The sequence below is a fragment of the Ictalurus punctatus genome, chromosome 9 (assembly GCF_001660625.3).
Source record: "Ictalurus punctatus breed USDA103 chromosome 9, Coco_2.0, whole genome shotgun sequence".
Lineage (NCBI taxonomy): Eukaryota > Metazoa > Chordata > Actinopteri > Siluriformes > Ictaluridae > Ictalurus > Ictalurus punctatus.
The window spans coordinates 5,484,326-5,510,792 of NC_030424.2; the positions used below are offsets into that span (position 1 = coordinate 5,484,326).

The following is a 26,467-nucleotide window of genomic DNA, read 5'->3' on the forward strand; positions in this document are numbered from 1 at the left end:
AAGTTAGTAGCCAGATGTTATGATTTGCATATTACTAACGAGACGGCAATCAGATGTCTAACTGGAGACTAATTTGAAGTTCAAATGCATTTGTTTAAAATCTTATCAGGATACAATTCAGATGCAAGAAGCCTGAAATGACTAGGTGGACGCCAAACTTGGTATAATATTAATATTTCATGAACACCAGCACAATTTTATATTCAGGTCAGAAAGACATTCACTTTTTCTTGTAACAGACTGGCCACCTCTATTGCTTGCGATTCTGGAAGAGGTTTGAATCCACCCCATGATTCCTGAAAAACCTGTTCAAATCCCAATCAAGGCACAATCCTATTATCGCAAAGATTACTTCATGTTTTAAAATATTTTCCGTACTTAAAGGTGATCGTCTGAAAATATTTCTAATCGTAAAATTAAAAAGGTGTATTTGTAATCATAAAATTGGTAAATCGTAAAAAAAAAAAAAAAAAAAAAGACTCACTCGTTCAGTAAATATGATGAAACACATCTGTGATTTCTATACAAAACAACATGTACATGTACAAATTTAAGTGCCAGAAATGGTCTCCGCTGTGTAAGGATGCATAAACCCACTGGGTAAAGGATGTACTGAACAGGTTTATGTGAACACAGGCCAAGAGGCACCTTCTTCCATTAAATGCCATTCAATACACTTTGTGGCCACCTACTGGGCGACATAGGGAAGAGTTACATGGAGTTCACCATTCACATTCACCTGAGTCTACAGACTAAATGTTGTGTCATTACACCCCATGTGCTCTGTGGTGAGCCTGCGTTGGAGTGTCTTCCATTGAGAAAATTATCCAACCCTGAGTAATTCTCATCCTTTAAAAAAAAATAAAAAAATAGCATCAGTAATTCGAGTGATACTCATGTGTAGTAGAGTACAGTAATGGGAATTTGAATGAGTATTGTCCTCAACTAAGATAAGTGTCGGCACTTGACTGATTCTCACCTGTAGATAACTTTGATATTTAACCCTGTGAAATGTTCTTTTAAACTGGTGGCTCACAGTCAACTAAAATACCTTAACTCCACAACCGACTTTCGGGTGATATTTTCTGAGCAGAGATGCGCATGTAGTTGATGTTCTCCATGCTCAAAAAGGATTGTTACTGTATGCATGATACATTGGTTGTTGGCAAATATGGCGAAATTCCCAATACCTGTAAAGGTCTCTTTTGAAATTACACTTCTATGCTTTTACTCAGTTCAGCCTAGCCAAAATTGCCCTCAATTTTGGGTTGAATATCTCTGGGGTGGGACCAAATTTGATCCTGAAATTGTCACAGAAATAAATCCTCTATAGTAGCACTCTGCTGAAATAATTTTGAGTTTGTGATTCCAATGGGTACAGAGCTAGGACTAGTAGAAATCTGGGGAAAATCCTACAACTCAGAAGTCACTTATTGCTTTTATCACAAGAGAAACAACACCTAGGACAACAGTTAGGACCTTCCTAAGCTGAGATATTGAGGTTTCCGTAAACAGCTGTATAACCAAAATTTATTGTGTGCCATAACATAAAGATAGCTGTCGTAGTTAAACTAAGTAAAATAAAATAAAAATAAAAAACTGGTGGTTTTGCAATGCCAATACATAGAGGTAATCACTCAAAAAATTTTTTTTAGAAAAATATAAAACGGTCAAGCAACCAACTTTACAATTATTGGACCACTTGAGATGGACTGACCCCGTTACAAAGTAATATCCATCAATTAGATGAGCTCTGAGCTACGAAAGGACTGTTAAACACCAACAATTTTTTTTCACTCTATCTAGATATCCTAGTTTATAGTGTTGAAAGCTAAATACTGACTAAAACATTTCATGCATGTGTTTCTTATGCAAGTACAATATAAAAATATAAATCTTTGGACATTTTTATGAACTGTTAATTATTTAGGAGTTGACTGCATTCCACATTATCATCGTTTTAAAATTATTATGGCATTATTATATTGATCTAGAAGGAATCAGAGAAAAAATAAAATGATAGTTATGTATAATTTTGAGTTGAAATGTTTATCACAGTGTTTAGCATGTGAAAGAAGCTTGGGAAAGCTGACTCATCGTGCCCTTTCAAGAAGACCCAATAACTACCAGGGAGCCAACCAACCACTATATTGTCAAAGCTGCCAGCTCAACTAAAACCTCGCTTCAGTACCTTGGACAGCTCCGGGTATGGTGCTTCAGACCAAAGCCATGTTCATTATTGTAATATTTTCTCTACAACTTTTTTTTTTTAGCTTTTATTTTGTTGTGTGATCATACACTACTAACCGTATTCAAGTCAATTCATTTCCATTTCATTTGTATAGCGTTTTTATGAATAGGCATTAACACAAAGCAGTTTGTGTTGAGTTTGTTTGATGTAGAGTTATATTTAGATCTATAACAGAGGCTAGAGTAACAAAAGGGGGGAAAAAAAATCCCTGAGATGACATGAGGAGGAAATCTTGAGTCAAACCTTCTGGGCAACATCGGACAGTGGGATTATAAATTATAAATCCCACTGTATATAAAATCTATATAATATCCATTATAATATACAATATTTACAGTAAGTGTGTACTATAAAGTCAAACAGGAGTAAGTGTGTTGAAAGTATGTTCAGCATGAGCATCATAATCTTTATACTACTTTATAGCATTAGATTTCTCATGGGTTTTCTCTTAGTTCTCCAGTTTCCTCTCACAGTCCAAAAAGCTGGATGGCTTGCTTGCTAGTGAGTCTTTATTGGTCACATATACATTACAGCACAGTGAAATTCTTTTTTCTTCATATATTAGGAGGTTGGGGTTAGAGCGCAGGGTCAGCCATGATACGATGCCCCAGGAGCAGAGAGCCTTATGGGCCTTGCCCAACAGTGGCAGCTTGGCAGTGCTGGGGCATGAACCCCAGACCACCCGATCAGTAACCCAGAGCCTTGCGGTGCTGGGGCTTGAATCCCCGACCATCCAATCAGTAACCCAGAGCCTTAACCACCAAGACACCACTGCCCCCAGCATGCTGTGTGAATGTGCATGAGCATGGTGACCTGTCATGGGACTGGTGTCTCATCCTTTCATCCAGTGACATCCAATGCAACCCTAACTAGGATAAAGTTTATATATATAGACACACACACACACACACACACACACACACACACACACACACACACACACACACACACAAATATATGTATATGTATATTTTCCCTGCAATATTTCTATTCAGAACTAGGGACGTCTGTGTACACGGGTAATTATTGCTATGGATATAATTCCCAGGATATAATGTATTGTACTCGCGTGAGGTTTGTTTGAATGAGCAGGCATTCAGGTAATGCGTGGCTGCTGGTGCGCGCGCTCTACGTTACAGAGTGACGCAGCGGAAGCACCGGCGCGTGCAGCGGACCATAACAAGAAGAAAAAAAAAACAACAAAACCCCCGCACGTCTTATAGAAATATCATCAAGACAGAGAACTGGATTTTCTATTGTACCGAGGACGTTCGTTGCTGCACAGCTGTACCGGTAAGATGGCAGGAAATGCTGCTTTATATGTTGAATTCTGAGCTATTTTTCGACATGTTGACGGTGTCACCGCGGCTGCACGCGGACGAGACAGAATATGTGCATCATGTTCTTCAGAATAGGCCTCGCGACGTGTTTACTGTCAACACAGGTGTGTCTGGGATTAATGTTTGGAATCGTTTAGTATATAATCCGGGATTTTCTCTTCCAGACACAACCTTAACACGAGCCTCCGTGTGTCAATACTCGTTCATTGATATTTTTCGGCTCCTCACACACACACACACACACACACACACACACACACACACACACACACACACACACACAGAGACACACACACACACACACACACACAAACGGCTAAAAACATTTCAATTAAAAATAACCTGCGCTCAGATTACTGTAATTGGGTATTAGTGACCGCGAAAACACACACACACACACACACACGCGCGCGCGCGCGTGTACGTTTTACTATCCTTGTGAGGACCACTGGCGTAATTAGTAATGCAGCTCCAATACTACAGGTCTAATACTAAACCAAACTCGCACAGAAATCAAAAGGAAACCTTTTTTGTTGCGGGTTTTAGATTTTATTTTAGAATAAAAACTGCAGTTTCTTCATGGGGACTAAATCTGTCAAAATAGTGTCTAATCTGTCCAATTTTCATGTCGTTGTTTTGATATTTGGTCCTCACTAAGATATAAACACACAGACAAACACACTCTAAGACTGCAGAGTGTGCACCAAATAGTAGTTTATGTCAAAACAGTAGTCTCTCTTTCACTCTTTTTACATGTGAGTGTGTGTGTGTGTGTGTGTGTGTGAGAGAGAGAGAGAGAGAGATGGATGATAGATAGATAGATAGATAGATAGATAGATAAAGAGCATAGATTTATTGCTTTATGAAGCCAAAAAAGAAAAGATTTCCTTTTGGTTGCTGAGGTTAATATTTTTTAATTATTTATTTTTTTTATATGAGTGTAGCATTATCTACTTAAATGAATACGTAAGTAAATGGAAATGACCAACAAAGACAAATGTGTATTTAGTGTTGTATTTTTAAATATTCTAGTCAGGGTTTCATCTCATTCCAGGCCATATGCTTGTGTTTAGGCACGCGTAAGCATCAGTTATAGGGCCAAAAAAGTCGCCAAGCTGTATGTAGGTTTTAAAGCCATTCAGGGTCTGAGCGCCCAAATCCAATGATGTGCATAATTTTTACACAGTTCTGCACAGAAGGTGGTCCAACTGTAAGTTCTTGTCCATATCATGACCGTGATTATGGCTCATCAGGATTGAGATAGATAGATAGATAGACACAGTAGATGTAAAAAGTCTACACACCTGTTAAAATGCAGGTTTTGTGAGGTACAGTAGATGTTAGATGGTAACATATTATTCATAATTGTGAAAAACAGTTAAAACCGTCTGTACAATCCATTAAGCGCTGAATGACCATCTATTTAATTTTTTTTGTATTTTCAAACGAAATAGTATTTTCATCTATTCAGTTTTTTTTTTGGAGATTCTCAGCATTAACTCAAAACATTACATTTTATTTTTAAAAATGTATTACTTCTGGAGATTAGTAAAAACGAGCAAAATGATTATACCTTTACAGTTTGACATCGTACAACCTGACATGCCAAGTGTGAAAACAGAAAGGAGACTGTTTTGTTGTTGTTGTTGCATGAATATAAAGCACACCGGTATTTGTCCTCAGCTTTGTGTTGTCAGTAGGTCAACATTGTGCACTGCAGTAAGATAATGATGGTGATGTGTTTGTATAGATACTGATGTTGACAAGGACACACAGCTCCTCAGGATGTGGCGTTGACATTAGTAATCAGTAACACAGTATGGCAGCTTCATGCACTTACAAGCAGTTGAATTAAAAAAATGCTTTTGTTAGCCATTAAAGGTACAAAAGTCACTATTTATCATTTCTTACTAGTACAAATAATATGAAAAATTATGTAGAAACGATAAAAGAAATAATAAAAGCCATTGTCTCACAAGTGTATTACATAGCTGAAAAAAACCCACAGTTTAGAAACTTGTCTTCTGGTCCAGAATGTTTATATTGTTTATATTTTGATAGCCTCAGTCAGTCTTCTAGCTAATTCTAGTTGAATCACTGTAAGTTTTAGAGGCAGAGCTTTTTGTACATGGGTGGAAATGGGGGTCGGCTCATTGAGTAAAAAAATCATTCAAATCTCATTAAACTCTAGAGGTCGACCAGTAGTGGATTTTACAGATACCGATAACTAAGTCGGGCGCTACCTGACGACTACCGATTAATCAACTGATAGTTTGATAAATTGATACAGAATGAAAACCTAACGCTCAAAGTGAAATACTGCTGAAGTTTATTACAGAAATAAACAGTACTGACTGTACCGTAATAAGTATTAATACTTATTATTAATAAATATTAAAGTAAATAAACTATTTACAGCCAAACTGAACCAAAAAGTAACACTCCAAACATAGACATCCAAAATGAATCAAAAAACACTCCAAATAGCACAACAATATTTGTCAGCGATAGTTTTTATTTCGCCTCTACAGGCCGCTCTCGTGTTGTATAATGGCAGTGGACCCTTCTCCTCAGCCACTACTGCAACACAAATGTTACCAAATACAAATTTAAAATTGAGTATTTCTGAATATTTCAGAAGTCAAGAAATTTAAGCTCAGTAGCAAAAAACTGTTAATTTAGATATAGGCAGTGCTGCATCTGTGGGCTAATTGTTTCTAAAATAATCAGGTTGGCTCTGCTCTTCTTCCCCTAGTGTGGGCCATGGAAGCTCATGGGTTCAGCCTTGTAAAAGGACAGGAGATTAATTATGCATCTTTTTTCATCAGAACCTGCTCAGGGTAAATGTGAGCTTTGCAAATGTAGCATCTATAAATTATCAGGAGGATTCATTGCCTGTTTATCCTGATTGCCTTGATCGATAGGGCCAAAATCAATAGACACAGTCTTTAGTAGACATGCCATTATACAGCCTAGACTGGTGAAGCACAGATCCGGTATTGAGCAGATGTTTACCTGAAACACTGGATATTTACTGTATTGGACGGAAGGGAAGTTTTGAATAAAACATCATACACAGTTTCATATTCACATAACTGCAATAATTAATTATCCAAAGGCAATCTGAAGTGCAATCTGGTTTTAACGAGTGAGTTTAGACATCATTTCTATTAGTTGTTTGGTTTGGAAACTAAGATACACTGTCAAAACAAAGATATACAGTACATACAAAATTCTCAGTGTATCATGGGGTTTAGTCATTATATTATAGATGTGTCTTTGCAGTGAAAGTGATATTACAGTCAGGTCCATAAATATTGGGTCATTGACAAAGTACTTGCTATTTTAGCTGTCTAACACATTGGATTGGATCTAAATTGGATCTAAATTGTGTGAACAGTGTAGAACGGTGTACAGCATTTTTATATTTGGCCCCCTCTTTTCAATAGACCAAAAATAATTGGAAAATGCTCAGTTGTTTCATGGCCAGGTGTGTGTTATTCCCTCATCTCATTATTTCACTTATAAGTGATAAGATAAAAGGTCTAGAGTTGATTTCAAGTGTGGCATTTGCATGTGGAACCTGTTGTTGTTAACTCTCAATATGTAGCACAAAGAGCTGTCACTGCCAGTGAAGCAAGCCATCGTTAGTCTGAGAGATCAAAACAAACCCATCAGGTGTGGCCAAATCAACCTCTGTACATTCTTAAAAGGAAAGAATGCACTGGTGAGCTCAGGAACACCAAAAGACCTGGATGACCTTGGAAAAGAACTGTGGTAGATAAGAGAAGAATTCTTTCAGTGGTGGAGAAAAACCTTCACAGCAGTTTCCAGATGAAGACAACCCTCTGGGGCTCCCAAGTAGTGCAACAGGAAAGTGTTCACGCTACTGGCTGGAGATTGCGTGTTTGGATCCCCACGATGCCACTGCAATTCGTAGCTGGGAGTCCAAGAGAAGGCAAAACTGGCAGTACTCTCAGGGTAGGACGGATAGTACACTCTTTAACCTATCAATCACAGCGAATCATGGGCATCTGTGAGCTCATGTAAATTGCTGGGTGGGAGAATATACAGATAGTTTATTAAAGATGTAAATGATTGGATTGCACTAGTGGACATGGACTAATATCTCAGGCCGGTTATCCCGGGATACTATCTAATAGCGATAATAGCGAAAATACAAGGAATCTTCAATTAATACAATTAGTGTTTGTTTTTTCTGTGTGAAGTAGAATCTTATCGTACACACAACCTTGACTGTCAGGCTCTCTCATATAATCTTATTTTGATTGACCAGGTCAGGAACTTAAAATAACTTGAACTAACAGACAACAAAAACACATATTGAGGCTGAGGAGTTTAATTATATATTATCAACTGCTGTAATAATCATACTGTAATTAGTTAACACATTATATGTATATATAATGTAACACATATAACACATATTACTATGTATACAATCGCGTAACCATTTCCCAAATGCGATTAGAAGCATATCTTAAACACATTACCCTTTATTTAATAAATGTTTCCCTATAGTCAATAATAATAATAATAATAATAATAATAATAATAATAATAATAATAACAACAATGGAGTGTATGTGCCTCAGATTTGGCCTACGTTACTAATAAACACTTGATGAGAGCACTTAAAATCAGCTTCTTCATGTAGATGCTGCCACGCAGTGATAATAGCAGTGATTCTGTCTTCTCTCTCTATCTCCTTTCCCTCAAAGACTTGACTACCTACGGCTATCGTAGCTATTATGGCCAGGACGATGTCTCATATTATCCTGAAGTAAAATAGAAACAAGAAAAGTGATTGAAAAGCTATGACGCTAGAAGACATTTTGGACTAGTGCCCATAAAGAAGTAACGTGAGCAGCTGGCTTGGATTACATCGGTAAGTATACTTCATGTTCGAGGATGTATTCAAATGCTTTTTGAGTTTTATGGAGTCGGATAGCAACAATCTACATGTCGTCTGGATTATGTAATCAGAGTAGGATGCATTCGTAATACAGTTGTGCTCATACATTTACATAGCCATTGCAGAATCTGCAAAATGTTAATAATTAAAAAAAAAGAGAGAGATCATTAAAATTGCATTTTGTTTTTTATTTAGTTCTGCCCTGAATAAGCTATTTCACATAACAGATGTTTACATAAAGTCCACAAGACACAATAATAACTGAATTTACAGAAATGAACCAGTTCAAAAGTTTACACACACTTGATTCTTAATACTGTGTGTCATTACCTGTATGATCAATGACTGTTTTAATGTTTTGTGATAGTTGTTCATGAGTAAATTCAGGTCCTGCACATCCTTTACTTTTCCGGCATCTTCTGCATATTTGACTCCTTTCCAACAGCGGCTGTATGATTTTGAGATCCATCTTTTCACACTGAGGACAACTGAGGGACTCGTACACAACTATTACAAAAGGTGCAAACATGCTCAAGAAGGTAACACGATACATTAAGAGCCAGGGGGGTGTAAACTTTTGAACAGATCTCTTTTTTTTGCTTAAAGATCTTATTTTTTCATTTAGTACTGCCCTTTAGAAGCTACATAAGATATTTATATGTTTCCCAGAAGACAAAATAATAACAAATTACACCGATCATCCTGATCAAACGTTTACACCCTCCACCCAGCTCTTAATGTATCATGTTGCCTTTATTGAGCATGTGTGAATGTTTGCAGCAAAGAATGTGCAGGAGCTGGAGGGACTCATGAAGAACTATCACAAAACATAAAAACAGTTGTTAATCATCCAGAAAAGCAAAGAATGTGCAGGATCTGGTGAAGAACAGTGTAACCCATAAGATAAATAACCCAAGATAAATCTGATGATCTTTTTTCCAAGTTTAAAGTGATATAGCAACCAACAACATTCAAGTGAAAAACAATTAGAAATGTTTTAGGGTGAAAAATAGAAAAAGAAAAAAAAATTTAATTTACAAATGTAAATGTAAAATACAGTGCTGTGAACAAATATTTGCCCCATCCTGGTTTCTTCTGTTTTAGTGTGTCTCTCATACTAAATTGTTTCACAAATTAAAACAAAACACACCTTGATGATTGTTCTGTGGATTGATGAGTCGAAACTGGAACTGTTTGGAAGACAGGGGTCCTGTTACATCTGGTGTAAACCAAACACAATATTATAACCTACGGTCAAGCATGGTGGTGGAAGTGTGATGGTGTGGGGATGCTTTGCTGCTTCAGGGCCTGGGCAATTTGCAATAACTGAGGGAAACATGAATTCTGCTCTCTACCAGAAAATCGGTAGAGAATGGTTGGTCTTCAGTCCGTACGTTTAAACTCAAGCACAACTGAATTATGCAGCAAGACAATGATCCCAAGCATATGAGGAAGTCCACCTCTGAATGGCTCAAAAAAGCTTTTGGAGTGGCCTAGTCAAAATCCTGACTTGAACCCAATTGAAATGCTGTGAAGCATCTTCTGTGAAGAAGAGTGGACCAAAATTTCACCACAGCGCTGTGAAAGACTGATCTCCAGTTATTGGAAGCGTTTGTTTGCAGTTAATGCTGCTGAAGCTGGCACAACCATGTTTTAGGTTTAAGAGGGCGTTTAGTTTATCACATGGATGATAAGTGTTGGATAACTTTTTTTTCTTGTGTTAACTGTATGTTTTCTCAGGTTGCCTTTGTTTTTATGTTGTATTTCATTTGAAGATCTAAAACTATTTAGTATGAGAAATACACAAAAACCGAAGAAATCAGGATGCTTTTTCACAGCACTGTATAATTAATGAGAGATTGATTATTACAATCGATTACATATGCAATATGATTTACAACACTTTTTTTTCTGCTTAAATAATTCATAACTAAATTCCTTTCAGGTTCAACTGCTGGCTTTAACCAGCTCCAACACAGCTGCACATGTTTGGCCCACATGGCACGGGCAGCCTGGAATAACTGCGGCATTTTAGCACTTGCACAGACCCATGCATGCCAGTACTATCAATAAGTGAACGAATGGGTTTCATATATGCACTTGCTGTTCTTTAATTTTACAAAGTGGTACGATCTGACCTAGTTTTCCTAGCACATAACATCATAAAATAAAACTACTTATAACACAGGAATATGTGATATGTCTCAGGAGACAGTCTAGGAATAGCTCAATCAAATTAAGGGATAATTTTAGAGCGATTGGATTAGTGTAACCTCTTTGCATTTAAAAAAAAAAAAGAAAAAAAAAGAGTTTATTAGTTGTTACTGCCTTGTCTAATGAATTGTGCTATTACTCAGTGTCTGCTTTTCTGGTCTTCCAGTCATGATGGTCCTGTTTCTGGTGGCAACACATCTTATATCAAACAGTTCCTCACATGCGAACTGGACTGCAGGTAGGTTCAGATCAAGTTCTTCAGTTTTGCGTGGTCGAGTTGTGTTAAACATGCTTGCTTTGTTTTGTTTTTTTGCTCCTCAGAGCCTCCTGCTCCTCAGGGTTCCCACATCCTACCTGCTGCTCTTGTCATATCTCTCCTACTTATCATCTTCATCCTCCTCACAGTCTACCTGCTCAGGTAAGGCAGGCACACACACACACACACACACACACACACACACACACACACACTCACACACATAGTCACATATGTTGCTTGATTTATTATTGATGATGTAAAAAATGAATATCAGTTTAAAACGAAAACACGTAAATATGATTGTTTACGTACAAATATGCGTTCTGAGAGCACAACATTAACGTAAATAATAATGATTCAAATTTTTGTTTTGTTCAATTGTACATGCAAATTTGGGATTTAATTTAAGGTTCAATTTTGGTTTCAGATTTGAAATCCCAAACCCCAGCGTATGTTCTGTACACTTCAATATGTGCTACTTTCTAAAGACAGTCTAAAGACAAATCAGCTCTGTTGTGTATATTGTTGGGTGGGTGTGTGTGGTTGTGTGTGTGGCCTTTCGCAGCAAGTCTAACAGCTGTCTGTGAGATAATTCTAAAAGCAGTTGTTCTAGCTGGTCATAGAGTCTTTAGCGCTCAGCTGCTGTGTTGACTCAGAACTCTGTCTCCCATGAGAAAGAACAGCTTTAAATGGTGTGGTCTCTTAACCATTGTTCTTAATTACTAAAACGTTGTTAATATGACCTGTGTGTGTTATTTGATTGTTCATTATTACTTCAGTTTTGTTTTGTTTTTTTCTTAAATAAGGTTCAGGCACCAAAGGAAGGATCTTGTCACTTCGGTTGACAAAAAGCTACCTAATGGCTTCCTGGAGGACCAAGGTAAGAGCCGATCTCAGTTTGGGGTTATTTTGTGCAAAACGTGACTTGATGCGGACGCAACGTACACTCGTAATACGTCTGACAAATCAGAAAGAATACTGTGGGTTAAAAAAAAATTGTGGGTTAAAGCCGTAGTAAAACGGTGGAATTGGCCACCTGTCCATGAAAAAGTTCAGGATTTAAGAGGAGTAAGTTCAGTTCATTAAGGAAGAAGATAAACGCGTAAATAAATTAAATGGAGCGGATAATAGAAACGGATTATATATTTTATTTCATCCTGTCTCTATCTCAGAACAAACAGTGGTGCTCCTCCCCAGATCTCCATCTCCATCAAAGCATTACTTCCCGATCCCGCTGGACTCTCTGGAGGAAGAGTACCGCCTGCGCATGGCAGATGATGGCAAGCTGTTCAGAGAGGAATTTAATGTATGAACACACTCTCCAGCTTTTGTCTCTCCTTCTACCATCAGTGACTCCCTTTTATCTCCGCAGTGCTTTCATTAACTCCCATTAGTTGCCTTTTGATTCACAGTCTTTGCCGTGCGGGTTCGGCCGTGGTACGTTCGAGGAAGCGAGCAGAGAAGAGAACAGAGAAAAGAACAGATATCCGAACATACTGCCCTGTGAGTAATAACCACACACAAACGAGCGGACAAACACAATATTGGATTCTACACAAAAAAAATATTTATAATTGATAAATCTGTGTATTCTCCTGAACAGATGATCACTCCAGAGTGTTGCTTTCACACATAGACGCCCGTATGTGCTCAGACTACATTAATGCTTCGTACATAGATGTGAGTAATTTCTTCCTGCTCTGTACTACAGTACAATTGCTTGGTTTAAGTAGTTGGATAGACCGACTAATATATACACATATTTTTGTTTAGGGATACAAAGAAAAGAACAAATTCATTGCCACTCAAGGTAAGGCTGGAATTGGGGTTGTATTTTTTCAGTGTTGTTAATGGAAACTTTGGCATCAAAATTTATCTGTTTAAATTTTAGTACTGGACCTCCATTTGCTCTTCATAATAACCCAAAAGTGGGAGAGATCTGTACCCCTGCACTCCCCAGCGACTTAATCCCGGGTTGTAGGAACCAGGTGAACGTTACAGCGACTCAATCCCGGGTTGTAGGAAGCAGTTGAACGTTACAGCGACTTAATCCCGGGTTGTCGGAAGCAGTTGAACATTACAGCAATTTAATCCCGCGCCGTAGGAAGCAAGTGAACATTACAGCGACTTAATCCCGGGTCATAGGAAGCAAGTGAACATTACAGCGACTTAATCCCAGGTCATAAGAAGCAGGTGAATACGACATTTTTTAGTCGAGGAGCACCTCAGTGACCTGGCTCGTAACTCACTCACATAAGTTGTTGGAAACTGGCTGTTGGTACTCTATTGGGGATGAGGATATTAAAACGAGTGGGTGTCCCGTCCCCAAAAAAACCCCCCAAACAAACTCGACCCCCCCTACAAGTTTCTGATTAGCGCTTAAGTCTTTTGTTATGTCTGAGGTCTGAATACCAATGTGAAAAATTTTGGTTTTATAATCCCTCACTAGGGCTGAATGATTTGGGTGAAATATCTAATCGTAATTATGGTTTGATTTGCAAATATTTTCTATTAATTCCAGTTCCAGGCCTGTATTAGTGGTTTACATACATACTGACATAATTACAATCTCACTCTTCCTGAAAAGTGGTTTTGTGCTTAGTGGTTAGCACGTTCGCCTCACACCTCCGGGGTCCGGGGTTTGATTCCCGCCGGGGTCGTGTGTGCGGAGTTTGCATGTTCTCCCTGTGCTGCGGGGGTTTCCTCCCCCAGTCCAAAGACATGTGTGGTAGGCTGATTGGTGTGTCTAAAGTGTCTGTAGTATGTGAGTGTGCCCTGCGATGGACTGGCACCCTGTCCAGGGTGTATCCTGCCTTGTGCCCAATGCTCCCTGGGATAGGCTCCAGGTTTCCCCGTGACCCTGAAGAAGGAGTAAGTGGTAGAAGATGGATGGATTTATTACTAGGTGAAGTTATATTTCTGGTAATATTTTGTTTTTTTGTTTTGAGAGATATAAACTTTTTCATGTTTTTATCTTTATTGGAATAAGCCTTGTTCGAGACCTACCAGAATCCCCTGCTGACAAACCAGGTTACCAAACTCTCCCGTTTAATAATTATCGCAAGATCGTTTTTCAAAAACTGTTTTGAAGAGGACACTAACAGAACAGACTGGATGTAAAAAAAGCTAAAAGAAGAAAAGAACTCTGATTGTTGAGTCTTGTTTGCTCTTGAACTCTCTTTATTATTAAGCCTGTTTTGTCTGTACTGATCTGCACGTGATTAGAGTGCTATTATAAATGAAGATTGTTAGCAAAGTAAATAAATAAAGTGCACAGCATCATAAGTGTACTCAAAGGAGTTCTATGCAACTCAAAAGAATTGAAATTGAATGAGGTCTTTATACAATGCATAAAGACACACCTGGTGCTTTTGGAGTGTTTTGAAACCCCAAATTAGTGCTGTGGCCTCTTAAACTCAAATCCTCTAGCTTTGAGTTGAACAGCATGCAGTTCTAGAGATTTAACCACAGCTACTCGTCAGTTCAAGTGAGCATTCATCTGAGGGTTTCATCAGTTATCAAGATTATAACGCAGGAACAGTCACCCACACTAACACAACATATAGATGAGGAGGTGCACCATCATTCCCAGCGATGTTTCATCTCAGTAGCCTCATTTTTGTCACGTTGGAACTCTTTAAAAAGTTTCAGTTTCTGTTTGCAGGTCCGAAACCAGAGACAGTAGCTGATTTCTGGAGAATGGTTTGGGAACACAGATCTGCCACTATAGTCATGTTGACTAATATACGGGAGAGAAAAGAGGTAAAGCCTATAAATATAGTATACAGTCTGCCTTTTGAGTATCGGTTTGGTGCGGGAACGTAGGAATGCTTGTGAGGTGTAAATGATTGTGCATCCGCATGTATTCCTAGGAGAAATGCTGTCAGTACTGGCCGGAGCAGGGCTGCTGGCTGTACGGATGTGTGAGGGTGTCCGTAGAGGATGTAACAGTGCTGGTCGACTACACTATCAGAAAGTTCTGTGTGCAATATGTAAGTCTACATTAAACAAACGAACGAACAAATAAAGAATACAGAATCATGCATAGCTCATATTACATGGCTCTTGGTGAATTGGAGTAATTTGGTAAAGTTTCATGTACGGTCCCCTCCGAAACTATTGGAACGGAAAAGCCAATTCAATTGTTTGTGCTATACACCAGAGACATTTCGGTTTGAGATCAAAGTATGGATATGAGGTGAGAGGTTAGATTTTCAGCTTTTATTTCCTGGTATTTACATCTAGATGTGTTAAATAACATGAAACAGGACCGTTTGTGTCAGACCGCCCAATTTTTAGGCGAGCAAAAAATAAATAAAAAATTGGAACATGCGACTGACAGGTGTTTCTTGTTACCCAGGTGTGTCTACTCTTGATTTTCGCCTTCAGTTTCACCTGTGAAGACTGTTGTTGTTAAAAAGGATAAGCCAACATGAAGGTCAGAGAGCTGTCTATGGGAGAAAAGCAAGCCATTTTGAAGCTGAGAAAAGAGGAGAAAATCAGGCAGAGGCATTGCACTCATATGAATCTTTTGATCTGCAACCCAAACATCTTCGGTCTACAGCAAAAACAAATGAACTGGCCTTGCTGCTCTAATAGTTTCGGAGGGGACTGTATGTAGTTTTTACATAGACACGATATACACATGTTAAAACTGATGTTCTTTGTGACTCTTAGCAAGCTCCAGATGGCTGCAGATCCCCGAGGTTGGTCACCCAGCTCCACTTCACCAGCTGGCCTGATTTTGGTGTGCCACTCTCCCCTATTGGTATGCTCAAGTTTCTCAAGAAAGTCAAGAGTGTCAACCCAGCACACGCCGGACCCATAATAGTTCACTGCAGGTAATGGTGACCAGCAATCTGAACATACTTCATCTGAATGTAAACATAAAATTGCATATATGTGGCATTCCACACTGAGCGTATTGTGGACCAGATGTACGTGTGACCACGCAGAACAAAACATGATCTGATGCGGATTCAACGTGTGCTTGTTAAGGTTGTTAAGCTTGTTAAACAAACTGCGCCCCAAACAGCACCGAACAGTGTATGAAGTTTGCGAGTGGTAACCTAATTGCCTCGAAGCGTGCTTAGTTAGAAGGAAGCATTACGGTACATGTGTCAGACACCCGCAACCTCGTTTCATTTGTTGCGTAGTACTCTGCTCAACTTTTTTACACTATCCAGAATTAACAGCAGATCCATAGCGTAGCCATCCGAAGGTAGTTACTGTAAAACCCTATATGTACATGCACTCCGGTTTCAGTTTCTACAAATATGCTAAATAAAATCACGATTGTTTTTTTTCTCGTGAATTTAGGTGGATGTCAGACTGCGGTAAGTATTGTAATGACCTGAATTGGTTTTCTGGCCTAATCATTTAAGGCACAATCAATTATCAAACAATTAATAAGACTACAATGAACTACATTTATGACACGGAAAAGGTTGAAAAATAACTTATAAATCCTGATCTACTTACATACAATACAACTTATTGAAATTGCAGTGGTTTGATTTGTTGTCATTACAAAATAAACTAAATATTAAAATTCTATATTTTAATTTTTATGTGTCCGTATCATCTTGTGAATCCTGTATCAGGATAAGTCTCGTTTACATATCGTGTAAATAACCAGTACTTACCATTAAGATTAAGGATTAAGGATTTATAGGACTAGGACTTGCTGCCTACTTAATTTGTGTTGGTTACTGGAATCGATGCTAGCCTAAACTGGCATTATCAAAGCAAATAGGCTAACTTAGTTAAATGTACGTTAATTAATTTGAGCAAATTAGCAGAACTTACCTCAGCATGCTTTTTCAAATTAGATGACGATCATGCTTATTGACTCTGGGGTGCTCCTCTTCAAGTACGAATTTAATCCAGTCATTGTCAGGTAGTGCTGGGCTTCCACTGGCTTTACATATATAAACTTTACATAATACTGCCATCCTGTGGAGAGATAGAGAATTGACCTTGCACAGGTCTTCTAAGCCAGGGGTTCCTAAACTTTTCCAGGGCAAGACCCCACACATGGCATTAACATTTGACGGAGGCCCCCCTTTTGCAAGATGTCTTTAAAACACATTAAAAATACAGACTTCTGAATATATCCCCCCTTTTTTTAAATGAATAATTACATCTTACATCTTTACATTCTATTACATTAGGAATTGATTGTGTGTGTGTGGTTGTCTGAGAGTGAGAAAGAGAAAACATACTAGTGGAAGGGATGGGCTTGGTGGCTCCGACCAAATTGTTGAGACCCCCCTGGCGGCCCCCACTTTGAAAACCACTGTTCTAAGCAAAGCTGCTCAGTTATCTCCCCACAGACATTTGGATTGTGTAGTAGACTTAGACCAAGTACCACATTGTGTAAAAGTAAAGCATTAAGTATCTTTAATTAAGACTTATTCACAAGAAGACGAGCCTGTAACAGATTGTCCTAGCTTTGTTTTTTTGTTTTGTTTTTTTGTTAGCTCTTATCTAACATAGCAAGTTTAAATAAATTAAATAAAAAGCAAAAAGAAACAAAACCCTAAATGACATGAATTAAATCTGGTTTTATACTCATCCTGCTTTATATCATAAATTGCAAATTTCTTTTCTTTCTACCTGTTTTTAACTTTTCAGTTTCAAATACGTGAGTCAGCATTTATCAGTTAGGTCTCATGAAATACCTCAAAGTTAAAGCTCTGTGAAGAAATTCTGACACTTAAATTTAAAACACTTAAATCCTCACTTGTCCCAGCCTACTGTTCTGTTATTTATCTTAAGGCAGTTTATTCTTTATAGGGATATTAGTAATTTCTGAGAAAATTAGTCGTTTCTGTTTTCAGTTCACATTTCACAATACGAATCCAATCCAGTTCCAGGAAGAGATTCCCGTTCTAAGGCGATCTGATATAAAGATGCTCAGTTTTTTTCCCCCCTAAATCTCCAGTGCTGGGGTTGGAAGAACCGGGACATTCATTGTGATCGACGCCATGATGAATATGATGCATGCCGAGGGCAGAGTGGACGTCTTCAGCTTTGTGTCCCGGATACGAAACCAGCGCTGCCAGCTTGTACAGACAGACGTAAGACTTGGTTCTGTCAAAAGGACTCGAATATTTTTTTTTTCTTTTTCACCATCCTGCATTATCTCTGAGTACTCCTTCTCTCATGCTTGTACTCCTGCAGATGCAGTACTCGTTTATTTATCAAGCTTTGCTGGAGCATTACCTGTACGGTGACACCGAGTTGGACGTTTCCTCACTGGAACGCCACCTACACAGACTCCACAGCACGCACATACACATGGACAGAGTGGGGCTCGAAGAGGAATTCAGAGTAATAAGACTTATATCGAACCTGTTTTTATTTCTTTCTTTCTTTCTTTATATATTTTCAGGCTGTCATGAATTTGATCCTTCTTTAAAGTTCACTCATTGGTTTTCAATGGAAGGCACAGCATGTTGTCCAGACCTTATGTTATGTTGTCTTATTTGTATTTTTTATTGTTGCAGAAACTGACTAATGTTCGAATTATGAAGGAAAACATGAGAACCGGGAATCTGTCGGCTAACATGCGGAAGAATAGAGTGCTGCAGATTATTCCGTGTAAGGAAATGATTTTACATTGCTGCCACTCTGACAGTAGTCCCAATCTGCTAAGCGAATAGTTTCCTACTATATTCATGTAGTCCAAAGTGTGCAGACACGAGGAGGAGAAATACCGTAATTTCTGCATGACTGTTGTATTAACGTTATGTATCGTAACGTTATCTGTGGTGTACATCTGTATATGAGCTTCAAATTACTTTGCATCATTTCTAGGTTTTTTTTAAGCTTTAATATGAACTCCTTTGAATTACTGAACACTTGTTAACTCCATGTTATGTAGTTAATATTGCATTATTTGATCTGATTTTAACATCTATTTTCCAGATGATTTCAACAGGGTAATATTATCTGTGAAAAGAGGTCAAGAATTCACCGATTACATAAATGCATCTTTTATAGATGTAAGTATCCTTCTCGATGATGTAGTGTTGGATATATATTACGAACCCAGCGTCATGGACAAGCGTGACTTGGTTATAATTAACACGGTGGACTTGCTAAACTGGGAACTTGGAGTGTTTATTGCGAATGTAGCATTTGCATTACATGACTAAATATAATACAGCGGTATAATGCTGACAGCTGTATGAAAATACATAGTTATATTTTTTTACGTCAGTTACATTTTGCATCAAAAACAAACCAACAAAAAAAATCTGAATTAGATTTGTTTATTATAATTAGATAAGATAATACTTTATTAATCCCCAGATGGAGAAATTAGGATGTCACAGCAGCAGCAAAAATATAGATATAAGAGATAGTAAGGAGAACAATACAGGGATATAAAGAGTATATAAAAGATGTATAAATATGTATAGACATAAGTTCAAACTATATATATATATATATATATATATATATATATATATATATATATATATATATACACACACACACACACACACACACACACATAAATATATATATATATATATATATATATATATATATATATATATATATATATATATATATATATATGAGCAGTATATACAGCAAAGTATGTACAGTCCCACTATAAAAAAATCCCATGTACATATCGCATATAGTATTGTGTACACTTTACACATGTGATATAGGTAATAGGATAATAGGTTATTTGCATGCATTCATTCTTTCTTTCATTCACTTTCTTGCCACTTGTCTTGGTGGGGTGGCATAGTGCCATTTACATAGTGATGCAAATGATTTCATAATAAACCACAAACGTGTGCATTTACAGTATATTTGTGTACTGTGTGTAGGGTTACAGGCAAAAGGATTACTTCATAGCTACCCAGGGCCCGTTAGCACACACTGTGCAGGACTTCTGGCGCATGGTGTGGGAATGGAAGTGTCACTCTATCGTCATGCTAACTGAGCTAAAGGAGAGAGAACAGGTACACAGCATTCCACTATTCCAAGATCCGAGTTACACTGTGCCTGTTGATTCACTACTACATTATAACCAACGAAACAACGAATCTCTTTCTGATTGTAGGAGAAATGTGTGCGTTACTGGCCTGCAGAGGGCAACATTTCATTCGGAGAATACAACGTGGAGTTGAAAAGAGACACACTGTACGAGACGTTTAGCCTCCGAGATTTGCTGCTGACGTACACGTCGGTGAGTTACTTACTTACCTGCTATTTTTCCCTTACACCCTGCAATGGATTATGGATCATTTTGGTATGATCGGAGCAACAGGAATGCAGCATGTACATTTTCAAGACCTTAATGAAACTAATACCAGTACCAAATTAGGCTCCATATTTTTACATTTAAGAGAAAGTAAATATTCTGCAAGAATATTCTACAGGATCAATTTATATCTATATTATTTTAAGCTATACTGTATATTTTGATTATGTTACAATGTCACTGATGAGTGACAAATTCAAGGAAAATTGAAGAGTCTTAATAAGGTGTTGGACCACAACGAGCCTCTAGAACAGCTTCAATGTGATTGGCAGCAATTTTAGAAATCTCTGGAACTGTCCTGGAGGGACGAATGGCATTCATCCAAAATATATTACATCAATGACTGTCTTAAACATCAGTCCAGTATCTCCAGTAATCACTGAGAAGGCCAGCGCATATGATTTAAATAATTTTCCTACTCATTAAACCACTCAGTGATGCCTCATGCTGTGTGGATGGGGACGCTGTCATGCTGGAAGAGACCACACAGAAGAAAATGTTTAATTATAGGATAAAGGTGATCAGTCAGAAGAACTTATTGATTTGCAGTGCCCTCTAAGGGGATAAGTTACCCAGATCATGCCAGCAAACGTTTACTCCACAGCATGACAGAGTCACTGATTTTTCATTTACTTTGCCATCTGTATGCGTGTATGTATCCTTTGATATGCACATTACATATAGTAAATAAAATATGTGTTTTTAGGAGAAGCAATCTCGCCTGGTCAGACATTTTCACTTCCATGGCTGGCCGGAGATTGGAATCCCATCAGACGGAAAAGGAATGATCGATCTGATTGCTGCAGTGCAGAAACAACAACAGCAATCTGGCAACCACCCCATAGTGGTGCACTGCAGGTATGCATGTACTTGAGCTGCAAATTTATAAGAGGGATAAAAGGTCAGAATAAATGTGAACAAGAATCCGTGCTGGCTTGGGGAAACAATACCATTATTTTCTGCCATGCTATCACAGAATATTTAATGTTGGCTTTCTAGAAACATACAGTTTAAATCTTTTCCACTCGATCACGTCAAACATGCAGACTTTCACTCTGTAATCTTCTATATTGCTGTTTGACACACACACCTCAGCATGCACATCATAACATTTACCACACGTGTCTTGGCTTATTCAGTGCTGGTGCAGGCCGGACTGGAACGTTCATTGCCCTCAGTAATATTCTGGAGCGCGTTAAAGCTGAGGGCTTACTGGACGTGTTCCAGACTGTGAAGAGTTTACGCACCCAGAGACCACACATGGTCCAAACTGTGGTAAGAATCTATTACACACAAGACTTGTGGAAATGTACTATACCGTTCCGTACTAGCTCCTGTCACTCATGACCTAGAATTTAAGAAAAATGTTAAATGTAGTAGTCTTAAAGTCCCCATAAAGTGCCTTGAAAAGCCGCATTATTTGATGTATTGACGTAATTTCTACTGAAACAGGAAGTCAGGGCGGGACATAGCGAGTGGCTCCTCGCGGTTTTTAATCAGCCAATAGCGTTTAGCGTTTGGGCGTTTAATCAGCCCAGGCTAAGGCCATACTTGACAGTTAGTACAGTTAGTAGTGGATTTTTATAATGTTGGGGGCGGGACACTTCAGATTCTAGAGAGCATTTGATTGGACAGAAGATCTGATGAGAAGCTGACGTGCAGAATGATGTCATCAAAAATGGTGGTCAATAGAGACTGTAAATTTTGAATGCATATATCTTCTAAATGCGAATTTTGTCATTGTTTTGGAGCACACTAGCTTATAGACAACTTTAAAGCGAACACATTCATACTAAAAGCCATAAAACTTCAATTTTGAGTTCATCGGGACTTTAACTATGTTGGTTTAATATTTCCTAATATTTCAAGTAACGATATACTAATACGTAAACAATTGTTTTGTTTTTTTCTTTCAGGAACAGTATGATTTCTGCTACAAAGTGGTACAAGATTTTGTAGATATTTTCTCAGACTATGCTAATTTCAAATAATGAATTTTCCTTTCATCACTTCTGATAAAACATTCAAGTTTGTCCTGCTTTCAGTTAGAAGAAACTCCTGCTATGGGTTCATAATGCTCTATGCACTTGACCTTTCTCTTGTTAAGTATTGAAATAATTGCAGTTAGAACTAAGTCTTTTTTTTTTTGTACGTAAGCAAGTCCTCATTTGTGTAACCACATGAAGATGATACAAAGCATTTGCATTTAGATTGTTGTATCTTTGTACTTTGTTGAATACTGAAATTGTTTTATTTATATATTTTGGGTACAAGGCTATATATTTTTGTTTGTACATTGCCCGCTAAGGTTTTTATTTTATGTTGGTATTATTATTATTATTATTATTATTATTATTATTATTATTATTATTTAAAAGGGAGCTAAGTGCTAAGAATGTATTGTATGTATTATTTTGTAAAATGTTTTACACTGCTATTCTCTAAGATGAGGTCCATTTAACAAGTATTCACTTGCAGTTAAAAATATTAATTTATTTGACAAAAAAAGGGACATTTAAATTTAGAACATTCATTTTGGTGATTTGGAACGAAATCCCCCATACACAGACAGATTCATAAGTATTTGGACAGCGACACAATTTTTAAAATAATTTTTCCTCCACCACAATGGGTTTGAAATGAAGCAATCAAGATGCGATTTAAGTGCAAACTTTCAGGTTTAATTCAGGGGGCTTAACAAAAAAATATTACATTAACCATTTAGGAACATACAGCCACTTTTATTTTATTTTACAGAGTCCCTAAATTTTCACAGGCTCAAAAGTAATTGTTGCTTTTGTTGTACATTTTAGGCCATTATCTATATGTAGTGTGAAGCTCCATCCTAACAGATTTGCAGCATTTGACTGAACCTGAGCAGAAAGTATAGCTTTATGCACTTCAGAATTCATCCTGCTACTTGTATTAACAGTCACATCATCAATACACACCAGTGACCCAGTTCCATTAGAGGCCATACACGCCCATTGTTTTTTCGGCCTAATGATGGCCTCCTTCACTTGTGTCAACACCTTTTTTTTCATATTGAGAGTTCCCACGAACAGCTACCAAATGCAAATTCAATGCTTGGAATCAACTCCAGACCTTTAATCTCCTTAATTTGTCATGAAATAATGAGAAAACAGGCCACACCTGACCATGAAACTGCTTATCAAGTCAATTGTCCAATTACTTTTGAGCCTGTGAAAAATGGAGGGACTCTGTAAATGGCTGTAATTCTTAAACAGTTAATGCCACCTTGAATTAAAGCTGAAAGTCTACACTTCGATCACATCTCGATTGCTTCATTTCCAATCCATTGTGGTAGTGTACAAAGGTAAAATTATGATTTTTTTTAAACAAAACTTATGGACCTGACTGTGTTCGTCATTTTATATATATATATATATATATATATATATATATATATATATATATATATATATATAGGATATAAAAAGATATAAAAAGATATAAACCACAAGTTCCATAATTAACAATTCAGTTTCAATGGCAAGCCTAGAAATGAAGTTGGATTCAGGTATGCTTGTAAAATGGCTGCCAACATTAGGCTGGAATTTCTGCTGCCAAAAGTGGAGCCATTGCAACCAAGCAGACGCCGCTATAATTATATTTTATTTTGGGGCTACATTTGCTATGACCAGATGTCCTTGTAAAAGGCATTTGACTGTGATTACAGTAGGTAAAGTGTAGACAATATAATAGACTAATTTATTAGACTTTTTATAATCACAGCAAAACTGTGTACTCGTGGGTGGGATGCTTCCTCAAGTCCACAGTATTGCAGACCTGCTGTAATAGAAATTTTCCTGACAGTATTAATCTGGGAGGCTTTTAGATATTTTGAGAAGTATATGAAGAGAAATGGAAAGGGACGACTTCTAAAACTCTTTGTAGATGCACAATTAATTTTGGAATTACTTTGCTTTTAGATGCCTGAGGCGAATTTTAACAAATCAGATGGCTACTTGCTTATAGATAGATGTTAAATCCTGAAGGGTGTTTTAGAGGGAATTATTGGTCATGTGATGGTGAAGGTAGTGATTGCATATTTACAAAGTCTGGGCAAATAGGTTGATTATTCCACCCAGTCCGTATTCTGTTTTAATTTGAATGAGCAGTAATTGAATGGTAGGCTGCTTGGAGAATATTAACTACATTATACATAGCTAATTATCTAATTACCTTAGCATGTGAGAGAATGGAGAGGAAAAAAAAGTCATAAGAAATTGGCATGGACATGGCAAATGGCAGGAGATGCAAGCAGACTTATATAATACAATGTCCTCTAAAGGTATTTGAACTGTCAAATTCAAAATTGCTTTTCTGTTGTTTATTCAAGCAGCTTGGAACTGCAACAGTAAATCAAGTATGAAGCAAAAGTAAAGAATGTCACCTTTTATTTCTTTGTGGTTATTGGTCAGATGTATACTGTTGAAGTGTGTCTGTCTAACAGTGTGTCTGTCTAACAGTGTGTCTGTCTAACAGTGTGTCTGTCTAACAGTGTGTCTGTCTAACAGTGTGTCTGTCTAACAGTGTGTCTGTCTAACAGTGTGTCTGTCTAACAGTGTGTCTGTCTAACAGTGTGTCTGTCTAACAGTGCTTTATACAGGGTGCAATTTAGCTTCAGTCTTCATTTTGGTGTCTGCCTTTTGGAGTCTATAGACCTACAGTAAAATAAGATAAAAAGTACATAATTGTCTATGAAAAGGAAGGAAGATATTCAGGGGGTAAATGAAAATACTGGTTCATTAGCAAAAAGACAGAAGTTCACAGCAAATTTAAGATGAATTAAAAACATGGAATAATACAGTCATCAAGGACAAAGATTAATACAAGCAGAGATGAAATGATCCAGCTGAGCTTATAATACTGGTCAATGGCTTACATTCTTGAATCATCATAAAGGGTTCTTCGGTTTCCTTAAAGTCTTTATGTAGAACTTTACAGCAGAAGGTTTTACATTTATAAAAGATTACACTTCGAAAAAGGATGGTTAATAATAATATATTAACCATATTTGAATAACAAGACTTTTACAAGACTACATGTCACAAACGTTTCCTCTTTATAATCTGAGTGACTGCTTCTCCCACATGCTACTTAAGCATCAACTGTTGCCCTGGTCTTATTTATTCAGGGTTTGGACTGCACTGTAAAATGCAAACCCCTCCTTAGCATTACATGTCAACAAATCAATTTGCACAGATTACACAGTATTACACAGATTACAAAGTATTATAGAAATTATACAGAGTAGCAGTGTATTTACTGTACAGGGCAGGCCAGGAAGGGGGGCCTCAGGCATTAAGGGAGGCAGCTCCGATATCACTTAAATCTGTAGAAATCGATGTCAAATGTGATAATGAGGGACACACTCTAAAACCAGTACATCATCACTTCAGGAAATCCCACTAAATGGTCACCACCAATTCATTAGAATGCCAGTGAGTTTGATTAAATGAATGCAGGTATGGTGCTGTCAAACTGAAAGTGACTATAACCATCAAAAAAAGAAAGAGGAAGCAGAGGAGGATTCAGGACCGCATTAAGTGGTTAATATAATGACACATGATGTTTGGCAGCTTGGCAGAATTTGTTATTTTCCTAGAAATATCATCATTTGTATTTTCTGTCAGCTTTTTAGGCCATATACAGTGTGATAGGGAAAATTGCTGACAGAATATACACTATATGGCCACAAGTATGTTAACACCTGACTGTCACACCCATATGTGGCCTTTCCCCAAACTGTTGCCACAAAGTTTGAAGCACACAATTGTATAGAATGTCTTTGTATGCTGTAGTATTACAGTTTCCCTTCACTGGAGCTAAGAGACCCAAACCTGTTCCAGCATGACAATGCCTCTGTACACAAAGTGAGTCTTGACCTCAAACCCTCTGGGATAAACTGGAATGCTAACTGCACCCCAGGCCTGCTCGCACAACATCAGTGGCCGACCTCACTAATGCTCTTGTGATGGACAAATCCCCACAGTCATGCTCCCAAATCTAGTGGAAAGCCTTCCCAGAAGAGTGGAGGTTAATTAAAACAGCAGCGTGGGACTACATCTGGAATCGGATGTTCAAAAGGCATAAAGAGGATTGATGGTCAGGAGTCCTCAGTCTTTTGGTCAAATGGTATAGCATAGCA

At 37.6% G+C, this 26,467-nt stretch overlaps 1 protein-coding gene across 2 annotated transcripts; it reads left to right on the plus strand.

The window, feature by feature from the left end:
* The first annotated feature begins 3,369 nt into the window (after positions 1 to 3,369).
* ptpreb (protein tyrosine phosphatase receptor type Eb) lies at positions 3,370 to 24,701 on the plus strand. 2 transcript variants are annotated; one of them, XM_017476648.3, is made up of 21 exons: positions 3,370 to 3,544; positions 8,334 to 8,500; positions 10,908 to 10,979; positions 11,063 to 11,159; positions 11,807 to 11,880; positions 12,173 to 12,306; positions 12,413 to 12,503; positions 12,604 to 12,680; positions 12,774 to 12,810; positions 14,665 to 14,762; positions 14,873 to 14,992; positions 15,678 to 15,841; positions 17,947 to 18,082; positions 18,186 to 18,335; positions 18,512 to 18,605; positions 18,933 to 19,009; positions 19,856 to 19,990; positions 20,092 to 20,217; positions 20,999 to 21,150; positions 21,432 to 21,567; positions 22,209 to 24,701. In XM_017476648.3, the coding sequence occupies exons 3-21, from the start codon at positions 10,910 to 10,912 to the stop codon at positions 22,281 to 22,283; spliced, it is 2,043 nt and encodes a 680-aa protein (XP_017332137.1). In that variant the 5' UTR covers positions 3,370 to 3,544; positions 8,334 to 8,500; positions 10,908 to 10,909; the 3' UTR covers positions 22,284 to 24,701. The 2 variants fall into 2 exon arrangements, with proteins under 2 accessions (XP_017332137.1, XP_047013479.1); XM_047157523.2 differs by lacking the exons at positions 3,370 to 3,544; positions 8,334 to 8,500; positions 10,908 to 10,979; positions 11,063 to 11,159 and adding an exon at positions 11,635 to 11,692.
* Positions 24,702 to 26,467: the final 1,766 nt, after the last annotated feature.

Excerpts from the sequence above, each read along its gene's own strand:
- ptpreb (XM_017476648.3), top strand. The coding sequence starts at position 10,910 with ATGATGGTCCTGTTTCTGGTGGCAACACATCTTATATCAAACAGTTCC. Across the intron at positions 12,681-12,773 it reads TTAATGCTTCGTACATAGAT|GGATACAAAGAAAAGAACAA; the intron begins GTGAGTAATTTC and ends ATTTTTGTTTAG. Across the intron at positions 14,763-14,872 it reads ATATACGGGAGAGAAAAGAG|GAGAAATGCTGTCAGTACTG; the intron begins GTAAAGCCTATA and ends ATGTATTCCTAG.